Raw genomic sequence first — 18,021 nt, forward strand, 5'->3', positions numbered from 1 at the left:
TTCCGAACTGCGATGTTCGTGTCCGTCCGAAAGGTGTGAGGAACATATTTCTCGATCAGTATTCCTTTTCTTTCACAGAGTGGAACTAAAATGTCGCTACTAAATGGAAAGTATTAATGCAAAAAGTAGTCTATGGAATACTTCCAAATCTGCGACGTTGTAAGACACGTATAAATGTGGTGGTAAAAAAGCGAAGGTGTAAGAATATGATGTAGAGTATACTGGTTAGAGTCCCACAAAGAACGGAAGACAAACCAAGGCACCTGCACGGATATCAGAGAAATAATTACAAAATTGATGCAGACAGTGACCCGAAGACCATGAAAAGCCAAGCTGTGACACGGAACAGTGCCAAGAGAAGGAAATGCCTTTAGTAGCTGGGGAAATGATAAGAGATTTAAAAAAATAATAATAATATGAAGTAAGATAATCGGTTGGAAATGCAATCTGCAAAGGCAACACGCAAATAATAGCATTCTCAATGAGGACAGTGGCAGCATATGGCTATACAGTCCCTTAGGAAGGAAGTATTTTATCTGTTAGCGTGTTTTAGGACTTAAGGAGAGGACAGAGATCAGTTACCCTGTCTGGGAAAAGGCGTTAGCATCCAAGAAGTAACGAATGTAAAATAAATGGCTCTCAGACGAAGTGTGAGATTTAACGTGTCGGTACCTGAACCGCGGCCACCCTAGCGCCAAGTACTCACATTTCTTTTTGCGCGATCTGCTTCCAGCGGCATCGATTGGACAGCGGAGGGGTCTGTCCGAGGGAGCGAGGGACCGATCGATCAGTCGCGAAAGTCCTCCCCTCTGGGAGGAGGTGCGACAAGGATCGCATTTTTGTCGCCGTCCGGGCGACGCAAGAGTACCGGACAATAGCTGCTGCGAGGTGTTCCGCCGGCCGGACATTAGAATCGGGCCCCGTCGATAATCCCGGCGTCGTAGGCGCAGCGACGTAGCCGAGTATTGCTGTCTGCGGCACGTAACTCCCGCTTAATTAGCACATAACTGAAGGAGACCACACAGCGAAAAGTATCTACCTAATTAACCGTCCTCGTCCGTTCGGTGAAATCGTTACTAAAAATGCTACGTCTTTGTTTTCTCCGGAGGAATCACGACATTAACTGAGTCGGACCACACACGTCGACGAGGTAGTAAGGTATGCTCTTATTGGTGGCGGTGGCCACACCCGGCCGGTGGGCGTCACACTACTCCTATTGGCCGGCCGAGGGAGAGGAGTTTTTTTTTGCTCCGCCGGCGCTCCCCACCACGCGCCGGCCGGCGGACGCCCCCCTCCACGTGGGCTCTGCCGCAGGTGAGGGGGTAGCTCGCCACCGCCCTCCCGAAAACGGGTCCCAGGCAACGAGGCGTCGTGACGGCGACCGCGTAGCCCGCACGGGGAGGGAAGCGAGCGAAAAGCGCCGCGCGCCGCCGCCGAATTATTTGAAGCCTTTTGGCGGCGGTCGTTAAAGCACGCCGTAACTCGAGCGCCGGACGCGCCGCGGGAGGGGCGGGGAGGGGTAACCCGGGATCCGCCCCCGGAGACCACGCCTCCTCGGCGAGTGCGCGCCGCGGCGCTGCGCCGGCGTCGCCTCAGACAGCTGAGCAGCGCGACCGCGATGTGACACGGCTGAGATGGCGTCGACGACGGTGATGGTGCGGGACGCCGCGTCGGTCCACAGCGACGACGACGACGCCGACTCGCTGCTGAGCGTGGGCAGCGAGTCGCTGCCGCCGCCGCCTGTAGCCGCCGCCGCCGCCGAATGCAAGACCTGCTCGGCGTCGGCATGCTCGCCGTCGGCGCCGGCGTCGTCGGGCCCGGCGGCGCCGCTCAGCTTCAGCATCGAGAATATCCTGCGGCCGGAGTTTGGAAAGCGGCCCTCCGTGACGGCCGCCAAAGCGCCGCAGCGGCCACCGCAGCCGCAGCCGCAGCAGCCCACCGCCGCCACCGCCCCCGGTGCCACCCCAGGCGCCGCCCCCAGCGCCGCCGCGCCCGTCGATCTGTCGCCGGTCGGCGTCTCCGCGTCGTCGCCTCCCATGCTGTGGCCCGCGTGGGTGTACTGCACGCGATACTCGGACCGCCCGTCGTCCGGTGAGTCTGAAGCTGCGCTCCCAAGTATTTCCTCCACCACAACACCTAGTTGGCCTAAAACCACGTTTCCTAACTCTCCCAATTTCCATCTGATCCTTACCATCGTCTGTCACTGTCGGGCACACTTATAATTTTTGAGTAAGTACAGTTCACTTTAACGACATGATCGGTGCACGGAGAGACTATTAGGGACCAGCAGGAGTGGGGAGTGGCCAGATGACAGTAGAGGACCCCCCGCAGGCTTGCGTAGGCTCGTGGAAAGTGAATACAATGCGCGCTCTTAGCGGAAGGCGCTGCGCGAAGGTCAGGGCTAACAATGTGCGTAACGGCCCCGCAGGAACAGAAAAGCCATTCGCAGAGCCTGTTCCTGCTGCAGGGACCGATCTAAGGTAGTTATCGTTTGACAATTCGCCTTCCTTGGTAAACCATCTCGCTTTAATTGCTACATCCGCTTGTCACTGTCACTGGCTGTGAGGAAATTCACTCTACATTTCACACATACATACACACACACACACACACACACACACACACACACGCACACACACACACACACACACACACACACACACACACACACACACACATACACACATTTACATAGCAACCACTTTTCACCTACACTATCAGTTGTGAACGATATAATAAAATCGCTAAGTATGTATATTTTCATCTTGGGAAACAAAATTTTACGAAGTGTGTTGATACTTATTTTTAGGCCTACATTAACTGGCGACATTATACTAGTATTTTTACAGCTGTTAGTAACATGAAACAGGGAGAGCAAGCTGAAACACTGATGCTTGCTAGTATAATTTAGAAGAAAAGCCATATTAGTTACCATTAATTATTAGTATCCAATCTAATTTATTCTAGTACTCAACTGTGCGCGGCGAAATAACTTCCAACGTCAGATCTGATATAACATAATAAAGACTGATCTGTGTCGTAATTGCGTTGATTTTTGTCTGCCAATTGTCAGGTATTTTGTTTGTAAATAAAAAATTTATATGAGCCGGGAGCGTGATATCGTACTTGTACACGCTGTAAACGCCACCATAGTGTAAACGATGAACTTTGATAATATTCCCATTATCAGACACCAACAAAAAAATCCATAGACCTATTTCACATTCTTTTCTATACTATGGCGACACTCTGGAGCAGGGAGACAGGCTTTAGGGAACGGTACCAGGTGGAAAAAATTGGACCAAAAAGGTCTCGCGATATTGTGATTAAGGAATACGTGCCAAAGTGAAACAGTATCTTGATTCTAGCTCAAAAGAAGTTCATAGTGGGCTATGCCTTATCCGTAATCCTTGAATTTTATTGATTAGCAGAATTTCCCTTCAGCGCGACATTTTAATTTCCGCGAATATTATTCTAACGGCAGTTCATAAGATTCCTCGTTTGCACGTAATAGTTCCTACCTTTGCAAAAGGGATACTTTCTTAGCAAGCAGTTGTAAGAGAAAATATGATACTCGGTGTTTCAGTGTGAAGTGAGTAGGTTATTTAGAATGTGTTGTGTAGTGGGTAGACACAACCTGTCTGTGAGCTCATTTTACGGTCCACGGAGGCAATGGCATGAGTTACAACCCTCCCCGTGAACTCCAACATTCCCCCAAACGCCAGAATGCAGGGTAGATCATCGAGTAGTACCTGTAGTGTTTCCAGATCTCCACCATTGTTTGCATGTTGCATCATCCTTGTTTTCTTCGTCTGTAGTACGTTGCACTATTACAAATTTTATTCCTATCTAGCGTCACAAGCTAATGGTACATGACAGAGGTTCATTAATATCACAACCGTTTATAGGAACGTATTTTTGCGCGTTGCGATGTGTCTGTGATTATATTTGTAGTTGTGCTGAGAACTTGAGGTATGCTATGTCTGCAACTAAAGAGTCAGAATTCTAAAAGTGTAGTTTCTTCCGTTATCTAACAACTTCTTTACGTTTAGACTGCTCTATCGAGTGCAGTATTTATAAGATTAATCAGGGAATTTTTATGCACGATCACAGTAGTGGGAAGTGTCCCTGGTTTGAATCACTTCATTTGTTTTTACCAACACTGACCGTTTTTAAAAATAGTTCTTCAAAGAATGTGAACGTTTAGTTACATGTGACTGTGTTTCATAATGATTTTAATGTCTTTTCTGTCTGTTAAACTAGGTTTTTTATTGGATTTATGTTCGTGTGTACAAAAATGTCAGGTGGAAACGATACATGCAAATTATGTTCTATAATTTTTCTGGATATTAATTTGCGACTAGCATAAACAATGCTTTTGTTTTTGTGTGTATTGCGAAGAGCGCACTATCACAACTTTTTAGAACCTTTTCAACCCCAAAATTCGGCTCCACGAGACTATAGTTCCTCACTAGCAATAAAAGTGACAGTGAATCTTTACATGATATTTTTCGTTCGACGCTTTTGCTTTTACAAAAGTTTTTATACAACGCTTGCGCTGCTATAGTAACTCTAAGTGAGGCATGTTCAGTGTTCATGGAAGAATCACTGTCGTGGTTGTACGTTTCTAAGTTCTCTTAAAATTAATTCTGAAAATAAACATGTTTCATACGCTTGAACCTGATTAAAGTTTCCTTGTGCAACAAGATCGTGGACGAATTTGGTCGACTAGTCTTCTTTACGAATTTTTTATGCCTAAACTCTCCATAACAATTTTATACTAAACAGAGATTGTTTGATTTCGCTTCCAAAGTTAACTATTTCATCCACTACTGAGTATGTTGAGAGGACTGTCAGTCTAAATGAAAATGTTACAATTACTGCGTCAGTTACAAGGTTTTATGTTTCTATTACGTATTTCGACGGTTTCACCGTCATCGCCAAGTGGAACGAAGTTATGTGAAAGACTCCTTTCGCCTAAGAGCGACGATGGAATGGTAAGAAAGCGCGGCGAATAAAAAAAAATCGAGTGAGTAAAGCAGAAATTATAACATTTTAATTTAGTTTTACAACATCCTCTCTTCCCTACCCTTTAATCTTAACATTATTATTGTGATGTTTTGAAGTGCACTGAGAGTGGATCTAAGGTACGTGAATGTCTTTCGCGCTCTTACAGACTGCATCTGTATATACATCACTTAGTCTGTAGTGCACCAAGGCTTGGATCCTCGGGCAGATTTAGCTGCAGTAAACTAACGCTTGCTGTCAACTTGTCTCCAACAGAAAGTTTGTACCAGCAGGCTGTTGTCGTCAGATGCTCGACGACGGATGAACTGTGACACAGCTTCAATAAAAGTTACTTGTGTCACTGCAGACGCTTCTCTGTCGCGCTCAGTAATAAAACGCTTGTAGCTCCCGTCTGCGGACAACGGCAACGCACATCGCGCACCATTCTGTACCGCGTCAGCTCTGACGAACGCATGCTGCTGTTTTACTTAGCCTAACAGCTGTATCCTCAGTCTGCCACTTTTCTTCAAGCTTATTATTCTTTTTTTCCATTTATTTTTCATACTGCCAGATAGTATTTGCCATTTTTTCTTTCTGTACTCTTCCCTTTTGACAAGATAAATCCTTTCTTTTATATACGAACCAACATTTTGTTTTCTTAGTGTTAATCCTTTCCCAAGTTCGCTCCTTACAGTAACTGCTGTAGGTTTTCCGTCATCACAGAGCGTTCAAAGATCTGAAACAATAGAGATATTGGGGAGTTTCAACACTTCGTGCGAACTCGGTGGAAATACAAGAGAAATAGCCTTGATCAGTCAGCTAATTCCATTGTTTAAGAAATTACAGTTGTGACCTACCTAATAAAAAATGGTTCAAATGGCTCTAAGCACTATGGGACTTAACATCTGAGGTCATCAGTCGCCTAGAACTTAGAACTACTTAAACCTAACTAACCTAAGGACATCACACACATCCATGCCTAAGGCAGGATTCGAACCAGCGCTCGTAGCAGTCGCGCGGATCCGGACTGAAGCGCCTAGAACCTACCTAATATACAGGGTGAATCTGAATTCCGTCGACAAAATTTCGGAGGCTGATGTAAACATGGTTCGAACAGCAAAAGTGTCAAACGTTCTAAGTGCTGAACCTCCAGTTTGTGAGGAGAATAAAAAACAATGTAGCTCTTTTTCTTCATAACTTATTTGTATCGAAAAATTTAAGAAGGTATTCTGATACTACAGAATTATGCTGCTCACTTTATCACTATAAAAAATGGCAGAAATTAGAAAATAAATAATTTATTAAGAACGTTCTAGGTGACATAGCAGGGAACTGTCTCGTTGCTAGTGCCAATGGGAAAGTTTGTGTTTCAAAAGCCATTAATACTGAGGCATTACGTTTTATTTGTGATAATACAAGTACAGAAACAGAGCAATAATGTTTTAAGTAGTAGAGCTACTGTCAACAAAATCCATTTCTCATTTCTTTCAAATTTTTACAAGAGAATAAGAAAATTAAGTTCAAGAAAAATATCTTTCAGTATTGGCTTCTGTTTCTTACACAGCTCCAATCTTGGGACAAAATGTTGCAAAGTTTACTGCAGTTTTCTGTTTCTTCGAAAATACCATCGTAACGGGGGAAAAACTTGTAAAACACTATCAATAAAATGTGCAAAACAATGACAGAGAGTGATGGATCAAACCTGATATGTATGCAAAAATGTTGTGATGTGGATGCCGCCGCTGCCGAAACAGCATAGCGTCGTTGCGCTAGTCTTCCACTGTATTTAGTGAATTCACATCTGCCAACTCTCCAACAGTAAACTTATCCATACTGCTGTGTGTCACTGTTAACGTGCAACAATCACAGCCGGAGAAACAAACCCGATACGGAACCGAGCAGTACTGAATGCAATCTTGAAGGCGAAGAGTAAAGTGGGCGTTACTGTAGCCAACATCAAGTATGTCCAGTTAATGAAACCAGTTTGTTTCCAAACGAGACCCTTACGACGCATACCGTCGACATTTGCACTGTTGGGCAGCTGTTTTTAGTGTAACGTAGATACAAATGTAGATACTGGTAAAAAATGTAAATACTCTATAAATGTAAATACTCCGTAAAGATCCGCCGGTCACGACGAGTCCCTTATACCAAAATACTCGTAAGATGTCGGTGAACAACCTCCGAAATTTTGTCGGTGGTACTTGGAAGGTCTATAATTAAATAACCGAGCTGCCAAGAAATTAGAAGAGAGGACTGAAAACTCATTAGAAGTAGACAGAGAAGTTCTATTTGTTTATTGCACTGTCGCGAAAATTAAATAATTTGGCCCGAGAAACTACAAAAAAGGAAGGAAACATCTCCGGGTTGGAGGAGCTTGCGAGCACTTGCCCCAAAAAGGGCATTGAGGTTAACGGTTCCGAAGTCCGGTAGAGAAAAGTCTTGCAAAATTAGCTATCTGCTTCGCTGCGTAAAATGCAAGCGACTGTATGAGCAGAATGAGTGATATAATTCCTCTGAGTCACAGTTCAAAATCGTCTTATCGCCTGCCCGTCTCACAGTGGGTCGAAGGATACATGGTTTCGGATAACACGAATTGCAAATTCGAGGAATAATAAACGCGCGGGAAAAAGATCGTTTCCGTGGCAATGGAAGCAATAACAGACCAAATACGAGGACTTCGAAACTCTTGTTTCTTCAGGGCTCAGACTGTCTGTAACTCTATTCACCAACGTTTCCGATTGCACGGTCATGACATAACTCATGAAACGTAACACATAACTTAAACTATGTTTTTTGTTTCTACTCCTTACTTTCGCAGTGCCAGAGGACTTTCTCGGAAATGGGGATGTCGCCAGATATTATTTTACATACCTCCTTTTATGTAATGACCTGGTCGTACAAAGTCCAAATTTGGACTAGCGAGCTGTGTCCGAAGATTAAGATAATTCTTCTTGCTAACGGAAAAGAACAATTGTCATATTATCCACTTGAAGCCGGACACGGCGGTCTAGCGGTGAAGCGCGTGGCTGGCAGTAGGAAGGTCGTGGGAACGAATCCCGGTCGGACGGTGGATTTTTAAACCTGCCTTTTAACCTAGCATTAACCTCTCAATGATCTGGATATTTGCCAGAAACGACACGTGGTTCGGATTCCATGTTAATCCGTAAGTCCCCCTTTCCCGGGTGGAAAACTGGGTAGGTTAGGGACAGGAAAGTCGCCCAAATGGCGGTCCAATTTGGGGACTTGCATTATTCTATTGAGCCACACGAGATTATTATTTTATAACGTCTGAAGATCATTTTGCATTGGTGAAATTGACACCAAAATCAGACAGCACATTTGAGATAGCCGATCACGGTAAATCACGATGACCGACAAAATATGAAATAAATTGGGAGCTGTATCCAGGTCGAACACCTGGAAAATTGTTAATTTGTTTATTTTCAGACAGTCTTAGAAAAACTGAGAGTTTACATCGAATGGTTTGAAATTGTCGCCAATTGATAAACATAAAAATGTCTTAAAGTATTTTAGTTCGTTGAAGTCGCTGAACGCTACTACTGTGGCTTAAAAGAAGTTAATTCCTTAAGGAACTGCTGGCGGCGAGGCAATTTACTAGGGATATTTATGTATCTAATAAATAGTTATTAAGCCTTAAGAGGCTCGTCACTAGGTGGCGATATTTCCGGAAATTACAGCACACTTACAGTGCAAATTGCCACCGACGCCGTTCATACGACAATTGCCAGAAATGTAACTGGCTTTTGACCATCGTGTTGAGTCCTGGAATTTACTTAATGGAGCAGTAAACATTTCATATAATAAATTCAATTAGCTTCAGTTTGTTCAAGAATTATAACCAGTTTTCAAGTAACGATCATAGAAAATACTGCATAAAACCTCCGAGACAAGTTTTCAAAATCTTCTTACTTTCGCACACCAAGGAAATAACTAACTGACATTACCACGAACAGAATTTCTACGAGTTAAAATGACTCTAGAGAGCATACACACTGGAAAATTATATGTAATACGTGTGAGAATGTGTGCGATGCAAGATAGTACCTTATGAAATAATTGTTATTGCTTTAGTCTTTTTTATTGTTATTTACAAATCATGATTTGTGGTAATAAATGTGACTGAAGCAGTAAAAATTACTTCGTAAATTTGTAATACAGTCTCTGAACTCAACCAATTCCATACAACATGGATAAATGTAAGACAGTACTTTGCTGACACAGTTACGGTCTTGGGGAAGAAACGCAAGTGATATTTTCTTGAGGTTTTTTGCGGAGGCCATAGGAAATAATACTTCAGTACGTCCGACCTCTTCAGTGGGACGACACAAAGAAGGGAATCACTGATAGAGAAGATGGATAAGATAGAGATCAGGGATTGTACTGGCAGCTATTTGAGCGGCAGATCCGCGCCAACGCGCTCGTATGCGAACCGCATCGCGGTGTTAGGGGTCGCCACTCCTTAATCTCTTTCAATAGGAAGCGTACACAGCATGTGTGACATCAACGCTCCCCTCGGGGAAAGACAGCCGTGGGTTAAATCTGCAGGGCGTGGCTGTGAGGGTGAGCTGGGGTGCTGACGCCCTTACAAATCCACTCTCAAAGGACTGGTCGCTGTGTGTCGCTGAGGCCTGCGTCTGCCACCCCTCCCCCCGACCCCACCCCCTCCGCCAAACACACCCGTTCTCTCGAATGTGCTAAAATGGCGGCAGTGAATTTTGGAACACAGCAAATTGGCAAGTATGTAACTGAGCAGCCTTTACTCGTTCCGAATATTCAGTTTACATTAATTCCCACCAGAAACTCATGTTGGCTTGTTGTGTCGGATTAGATATACCCACGCTTCACTGTCGTTAGCAATAATAGCCTAATTGTCACTCAGAAATTAATTATGATAACGTTTAAGCGCGTTCACAGGCTGAACAAGTGGTTACGGAACATGTATTCTGGCTGCTGGACGAACGTTTTTAAGGCAAAACCAATACTCCTGAAATCGCTGCCTGTACTGAGCTGTAGTCACTTGACCGCGCGATATGTCTGTTCGAAAGGCGTATTTTCCTTTTCCCCTTCTGGGACTTTTTTTAACTTTTCATCTATTGCTTGTTGTCTATTGTTTGCAAAGCAAGATGTGCAGCAAAGAAGCAAGTATTATGCTTGTTACCAAGCAGTAGGAAGACAATACACCACAGAGGATGCCTTCCTCCAAAATATCTAGAGTGTTTTCAACTGTTAAAATACATTATGTATTTTTTCTAAAAAGCAAGGAGCTCTGTGGAACAATTTTATTATAGGAATTATATTCTGACACCTCTGCTCTTACTATACAACCGAAAGGAAAATACGGTAAATCATTCACATGTGAGTGAGTTATTTTTATCATTTGTTTCTGGCGTAAGAGCTTGTCTTATTTCACTTGAGTTCATAATGGAGCTACGAAGCTTTGAGATCGGTCTCCTAATAAATTTCATAAAATTTTAGGTGCTTGGTGAAGGTCCGTCCCGTAAACAATGAATTTTACACCTGGGGTCCCATTGCAAGCAGTCACTATGTAGGAATTCATCAAGTTCATTTATTTGTATCTAGTTTTGTATTTTCAAGAGTTTCGTTATATGAGTTATACTTGTTCAGTGGGAAGCACTGTGATTTGATTACTTACAAAAGCCTACCTAAACATTGCAACTCTCAGCCCCTACATGGGGTTACCCGTTCATCCTGTGGACAGCAGGCTGTTTCTCGTGTAAGCCACATCTTTTCTACTAATTTTTCTACTTCAACGCAAGCGGAACCTGATGGTGCAGTGTGAACGCCAGACACTACTTTTTGTAAATCCGTCTCTCGCGATCCTGGGATTTCACTAAACCAATTACTCCGGACGCGTGCCAGAATGTTTTCTGTTGCTGTTCCTCAGCATATTTCGTGACACATTCTTCTCGGAGGTCAGCTAGAACACCGTCTCTAACGACACTGCCAAATGCTACCAAAACGCACGAAAGTATTTTAAACCTTCTTGGAATACTGTGGAATATATAACTGTCGAAAGACAATACACCACAGAGGATGCCTTCCTCCGAAATATCTAGATTTTTTTCAACTGTTAAACGTACTTGCCACAGTAAAAAATCACGCAAGAAACGCAAAACTCGTTTGTTAATAGCCAGTATGGTTTGCTCAGTCCAAACTTTATAGCTGTTTTAAAATATCCACTGCCCAAGAAAATAATGCGAAAGCAAGAATCTGTAAGTATTTGACACCGCGTTGTTAATGGAAGAAATTACTGACATTATGCAGAAAAATTATTTGTATAGTATTCGAACGAAACGACGTGATGATGCTGGCCAGAGTGGCCGAGGAAGCCGGTACGGTAGCTCAGCGTGTTCGGTCAGAGAGGCGCTAGCCCTCTGCAATAAAACAAAATAAAAAAAAAACGGAGTAAAAGAAAGAACGATCAACTTGAACGGATGTCGTGTGACGTCCGCCCAGACAAAACGCAACGAACGATACCGAACAAAATGAAGAAAAAAAAGTAAGCAAGAGACCTGGGGTTCGATTCCAAGCCTTGTAAAAAAAAAAAAAAAAAAAAAAAGGCAGTTTCTAGGCGCTACAGTCTGGAGCCGCGTGACCGCTGCGGTCGCAGATTCGAATCCTGCCTCGGGCTAGATGTGTGTGATGTCCTTAGGTTAGTTGGGTTTAAGTAGTTCTATGTTATAGGGGACTGATGACCTCGAAAGTTAAGTCCCATAGTGGTCAGAGGCATTTGCATTTGATGCATTGGTATGTTTTTTTAATCCGCAACAAGACCGTTTTCGAATATCACAAGACATAAACAGTTTTGCGTTATAGATTGGGATATAAACTATATCGTATCTCCTTCCTATGAAATACTGACAAAACGTGAGGGCTAAAGTCAGCTCTTGTGGCGGAAGCAAATGAAACGATTCGTCAACACTTTTCCTTCAATTTTTTCCATTGACAGAGAAAGAATCGCTTTCCGGGATACAATACCTCTCACAAAGTGATCAACGATTGTTATTTCGGGATCAAAAAACAAATTTGTACTCGTTAACAATATAGATTAGTTTGTTCAGCAAATAAAATTTTACAACATACTATTTGAACATCACTTTTCAAAAGTTACAAACACAAATGTTTCGAACTGGGCATACCTTTGTTAGACGTTAATGTACTCTGTTCAAAGGTTTATGGGCGAGACAGCTCTGTTTCGCGACGTTCATTGTCGTCAATAAAGCTTTTATTAAGTACACCCTATGGGTAACGATCGTTTGAAAATCTGCGAAGAGTACGAAAACATTTTGCAGTTAGCTGGCTACGAGCGCCTCCTATCGCTTACAAGTAATCTTATAAATTTTAACAGCTCCACGGAGTCATTTTCCGATTTACTACGACATAACTAAAGTTTACAGCTAACGGTTAACTCTTGCGCGACATCAAGTGAAAATGCAAACACTTACGCTAATGCTGAACTGCGCTGGTAATCCTTTCAGCGTTGCGAGTCGTAATTTAATGTTAGGGTATTACTCAGGATTACACATGGACAACCGTGGTGATCGTTATCAGAAACTATCTAATAAAAGTATGAACTTCAAAGGTATCTGCATCGACAGGACGTTAAACTCTGTCCCTTAATGAAACGATGCCATGGTTGGCAGTAAATATTCTGGTTGACAGTACAGCATTACTGGCTCTGCATTGTCTTGGTGTGACTCACAGGCAGCTTGTGTGCGATTGCTGAACATCTTGTTACGATTCCAAATGGAACTCAGCGCCTTTGCTGGATCAGTGCGTACCGGCTTGTATGTTGACGTTCTATGACATTCCCCTCGTTGCGTGAACAGCGAGCTGGCAAACAAGTTAGTATTTCCGCCAAAACGAGCTTGGCAGACAACATCAGAACTACCACTGTGTTAGTCGACCATAATATTGCTGCACCTGGAAGTGAGGGAGATTCGGTCGGCTTATCGTGAGTTTTTATCGTGATATTTCATGAGGACACTATGAAACGTGCACAACTGTCCATAAATCTTTCATAGTGCCATGCGTTTTTGTTAGTCACCCCTGCACTTGTTTACCATTACGTCACCGCGCATTTCCGATAACGGTTACGTGAGGTCAAGTGCTATAATATTGTGGGCGAAAGGGACGTATGCAGCTGCGGTTTTTTAATGATAAACATAACGCCTGAGCAATTTTTTTTCATCACTCTTCACGAATTGAAAAGTTCTGATTTGTTCTCATACGATGCAAGTACGTTCCTCGCCTTTCTGCAAGACCTTTCACGATTTCTTTTTCTTGATTTCAGTTTCTTACCTGTCAGTACACCTATACAGGAGCAGGTTACTCTCACATTAGGTCAACATATTGTGCGTGAGAGAATTGTGTGAAACATAGCACATTTAATCATCACGTAAAACTGACAAACGTAATGAGGAGGATTAAAATTTTGAAAACATAGTAAAATTTATTTCCATGCTGCACGGTCAAGGTTTGAGATATTCCAGTCATAGCGCCTCTCACAAATTAATCATAAAAATTTAGTAATTATCGGTCTTAAGGATCTGTTTCTGATGAGGCTGCCATTTTTAACGGATATATTAATAATGGAAGAAATAGTGCTTACCTTTAGCAGTGTAGGATATTAACAGACTAAACTGGCTGAAGCTGAGTATTTGTACCCGGAATATTTATTTCGTTGCGTTGAGTTTCTAAATTTAACAGAGCTGTTCAGGTATTAGCAGCCCCTTACACAGTCGGAGTCTACCGAATATACCCATTTTTTTAGTTTGTTTGCTAGTTGCATTTATTTGGTTCCGGTAAATAAGCCGTATGAAGAACGATTTTTTATTGAATATATGATCCTGTGTTACACTGAATGAAACACTAAGAGCCTGTTTTGTTACCAGAACACTGTTCAGTCCAGTGAATTTAACAAATTTCAAGCAGCGGTATCTCAGTGGCCAACTGGCAGTTGTCTTTCTGGAGATGCAGTCATCACTAAAATTCCACCACCACAAATGTATAGGACACGAATCCTAGACAAATAACCTCCACCACAATAAATAAAAACAGAAATCATAGCACTGAGCGAGGTGGCGCAGTGGTTAGACAATGGATTCGCATGCGGGAGGACGACGGTTCAATCCCGCGTTCGGCCATCCTGATTTAGGTTTTCCGTGATTTCCCTAAATCGCTCCAGGCAAATGCCTGGTGGTTCCTTTGACAGGGTACGGCCGACTTCCTTCCCTAATCTGGTGAGACCGATGACCTCGCTGTCTGGTCTCCTTCCCCAAACAACCCAACCCAACCCAGAAATCATAGAACTGAAGCGGTCACTACACCAAAGAGGGGAAATGGGCTTCAGTAGTGCAGTAAACACCTCACAGCAATCCTCGAGCGTGTAAAAATCGTCACTTGATTTACGTCTGAGAATTACAACGTCCTCGTCTTCTGTAACCGCAACTTTTCGACCTGAACATAAATCGAAGTGGACGTAACCGTCAGAAATACACAACAACTTTAGTAGGAACTTGTACTAATGCTGCTGCATTAAGAATATGTGGCTTATTCAGGCACTATCCACCGGACGCATCGAACACAAATCGCGCCTGACTCGGTCAGTTCGGTAACAAGCATGGCAGCTGCAGCAGTTAAATCCTTTTACCACATTCGTTTAAAAAGAGGACAGCCTCGTTAAGCTTTCGATAGATAATCGCCGCACAGGAGAATGTTTTTCAAGTTATGACCCATAATTTATTCTTCTGAAGTGCTTCCGAAAGACAAATGACATTCTGCGCAGCATTGCAACGCCAGGTCGTCTGATGTGTCCTTAGAGGTCCAACGGCAACCGCTCTGAGCTTCTTTGCAGCTGTTGCTGTATTTCTTTCTTTCTAAGAGAGCTTAAAGTTAAAGTCGATAATTTAAGCATTAAATGTGTGATGTGGACTAGTTTAGAAAACAGGCCATCAACATTCATCGCAAATGATTTGGAAAACATCGAAGTCATAAGTAATCGTCGTTGTCAGAGATTCGAAATGTAGAACTTCCGACAACCTATTTTGAAGTTTAATGTGTCACTTTGCATGAGTTGCCTCTAGATACCCATTACAGAGGAACGCTTCACGGACAAACAATATCACTTTTACTAACGAATAGTAAGTGACGTTTATGATACTTAACTACGAGGCTACGTTTGTCCTCCCAGCTACTGAAAGTATTACTTTTTTATTTTGTCTGCTGATACAACTACAGATAAACCAACATACACTAAACTTCCTGTTTCTACTCCTCCAGTTACTTTTTCTCCTTTTTTTCCTTTTCTTTCATCTAAACGTCAAGGAATAGAGTTGCAGGCTGTGTTGTTCCCATTGTAAGGCTCGTACGACGTTTGCCCGGCAGTTACGAAGTTGGTTCAAATCCCCGTCCGACCATCAGGTTTAAGTTTTCAGCAGTTTCTGTAATAATAATGATAATAATAATAATAATAATAATAATAATAATAATAATAATAATAATAATAATAATAATTTGGTATGGCTCATTGACCTGTCGCAAGTCTTTTAATTGACGCCACTTCGGCGATTTTCGTGGCCCTAACCTACCCCAGTTACTCAGCTGTAATCCCAGCAAGTGCACCATCTGTAATGAACTCGTATTCGATGTGATGTTAGATCCTAATCGTCCTTCCTTGCCACTATAACGATTTTTGCGTAACAGACAAACACATTTTTGTTCTTTACATTTCGCTGTTCACGCCCTGTGGTTTAATTCAGCCAATAAATATTCGTTTATGCGTTTATATATATGTTTTTTTTTGTATCTCTGACACGACATACGCTCATAATAACGCTAGCGCATCAGGGGAACCAGCAGCATGTATCACGGAGATTCGGAGCATGAAACAATCTTTTGATAAAACGAACATACTGCAGGCTGATACCCCGATTGAAATGATGGTTTCATCAGTAGAAGTAGATTTAATTTGAGAATTTTATCAGACAATCAGTTTTTATTGAGAAAATTTCTTTTGTTATGTAATTAATGTAATTTTTCTTCTCTCTTTCTCATTTGTGTTTCTATAGTAGCAGTTGTGCGGTTTTCGTTTTCTCCTAGGTCGCAAACAGTAGGTATGATAGCAAATAAACAGATAATACTCTCATCACTGTAATATCTTCGAAACTATGCCACGTTCATTAAATTTTATCTTGCACTTACATAACGCTGTGCAGTGGTTGGTAGACTTCGTAAAATTTGATTCCAGCGCTTCTCTTTCTTTTTTTTTAGCTACATTTTAGCCAAGGTTTCGCGTATCATGTAATACCGGCTTAGTTCTTGCTGGAAATTTTATGTTGTCACGCCACTGCAAAATTTACTTGTTTCTAAGAGTAAACAGAGTGCATAAGACCGTAATTTGCAACCTTGTATAAACCGCGTGAAGCCATACCCATGTTATCCATTATTTCCATGTGTACACTTTGTAAAGGAAGCGATTAAAGAATCATCTCTCACACTTCAGTGACGGACCGCATTTGCCTTGAATTTAAAGTTTTCAGACTCAGTTGTCTGAAATCAGCCGTCTATCTTCCCTACATCTTTCATTTCTATGTTTTCTATTATGCCGGGAGTAAATTTGTGACGGAGTGTTCGTGTGGGCTGTTAACGTTACTCTGTCTGCTGTAATGCGACTGTGACGAGGGCAGCCGTAAGTGTGTCTCTCATCTCGTTGTCGTTGTCAGTATGGGATTCTAATTGAGAGTTATTTTCGTTGCTAAACCTGAATGCAGGTTCCTGGAACCGAAAGGGCTGTCTACGAATCATTAGAACGTAATTCTCCAATTCAGTCGCGTCATCATGTCAATCACTTCCTCGAAGTACCTCATTCTGCGCATCTGTCGGCCATTTTACAGTTGTCTGACAAACCACACTGCCAGTTTATCCTAATATCTTTGTAACTGCCGTCCAATGGTTACTATTTTGACCTCTTCTTTGTGCAGCTGTTGGGTGTTATGTCAGTCTAAGTGCTGCAATTGGTAAATAATCTACTGTCAAGACGTACAAGCTAAATGAGCGTTAATTTATTATTTACATTTAAAACTGTAGCAACACTGTCTTACTGCATTTTCCATGACTGCCTTAACTGATTTGAGCACTTCACACGTCATACAAGCTTACTGCTGCGCTAGCTTAACCAGTCTGTCAAATATTGGTATTTCCCACTTATTTCTCCAAATCTTGTCAGCTTCTTCGTCCCTGTTTTTCGCGACCGCACTTCATACAAATCATTAAGCGCATGAAAGAATATATAGTGGAGTTTCCTCATGACTGAATACACCTGTCTAGAGCTAGCATTCCCAATGAAGTCACGTTTCCCATCTGGAATGACAAATATACCTGAACTATCGCACAGTCTCATAACACCATTCTATACTTCCTCTCTTTATTATTGTGGTAAGGCTCAGTGTTTGATTTTTTATTGTCTCAAAATATGCTTCATATTTGTGGATTTTACTTAATGTCCATATTAAAAACACAAATACAATATGAGAATTCGTGTTTTCGCTGCCGAATTTTCTTCGCAGAGTTATAGCTTTTGAAATTCAAGAATTCTGAGCCTATCCTTACTCTATCGTATTTTACTGCCTAAACCTTGCCCTATCATCACATGAGCATATGCAACAATAGCATGCTTCTACTAGTGAAACCTGTGTCTCTGATTACTCATACTTTCAGAAGATATAACGAATGGTCTTTTACGATCTCTGTTGTGCTCACAGATTTCCAGGACATGCATCGTTACTAAATTTCTTGCCTAATCAAAAGTATTCCCCTTCTTTTAGAGTAATTTAAATATTAATTGAGCACAGATGCAGCCAAGTCAACATATGGATGAAAAATGGCGAAGAGCAATTGTGACGGCACGCACTCGAAGGTTAAAATGAACAGGGGAGTTGAAGCTGCCATCACGTAAGTGTCCCGAGGTAA

At 42.3% G+C, this 18,021-nt stretch overlaps 1 protein-coding gene across 1 annotated transcript in view; it reads left to right on the forward strand.

Annotated features, from left to right (window-relative positions):
- The first annotated feature begins 1,546 nt into the window (after positions 1 to 1,546).
- LOC126299093 (homeobox protein engrailed-1-B-like) overlaps positions 1,547 to 18,021 on the forward strand; it is a 322,170-nt gene continuing 305,695 nt past the window's right edge. The window contains exon 1 of the mRNA XM_049990768.1: positions 1,547 to 2,091. Within this exon, the coding sequence (XP_049846725.1) occupies positions 1,635 to 2,091 (457 nt within the window). The 5' untranslated portion in view covers positions 1,547 to 1,634. The remainder of the gene's footprint in view (positions 2,092 to 18,021) is intronic.

This window comes from Schistocerca gregaria, chromosome X (genome assembly GCF_023897955.1).
Source record: "Schistocerca gregaria isolate iqSchGreg1 chromosome X, iqSchGreg1.2, whole genome shotgun sequence".
NCBI lineage: Eukaryota > Metazoa > Arthropoda > Insecta > Orthoptera > Acrididae > Schistocerca > Schistocerca gregaria.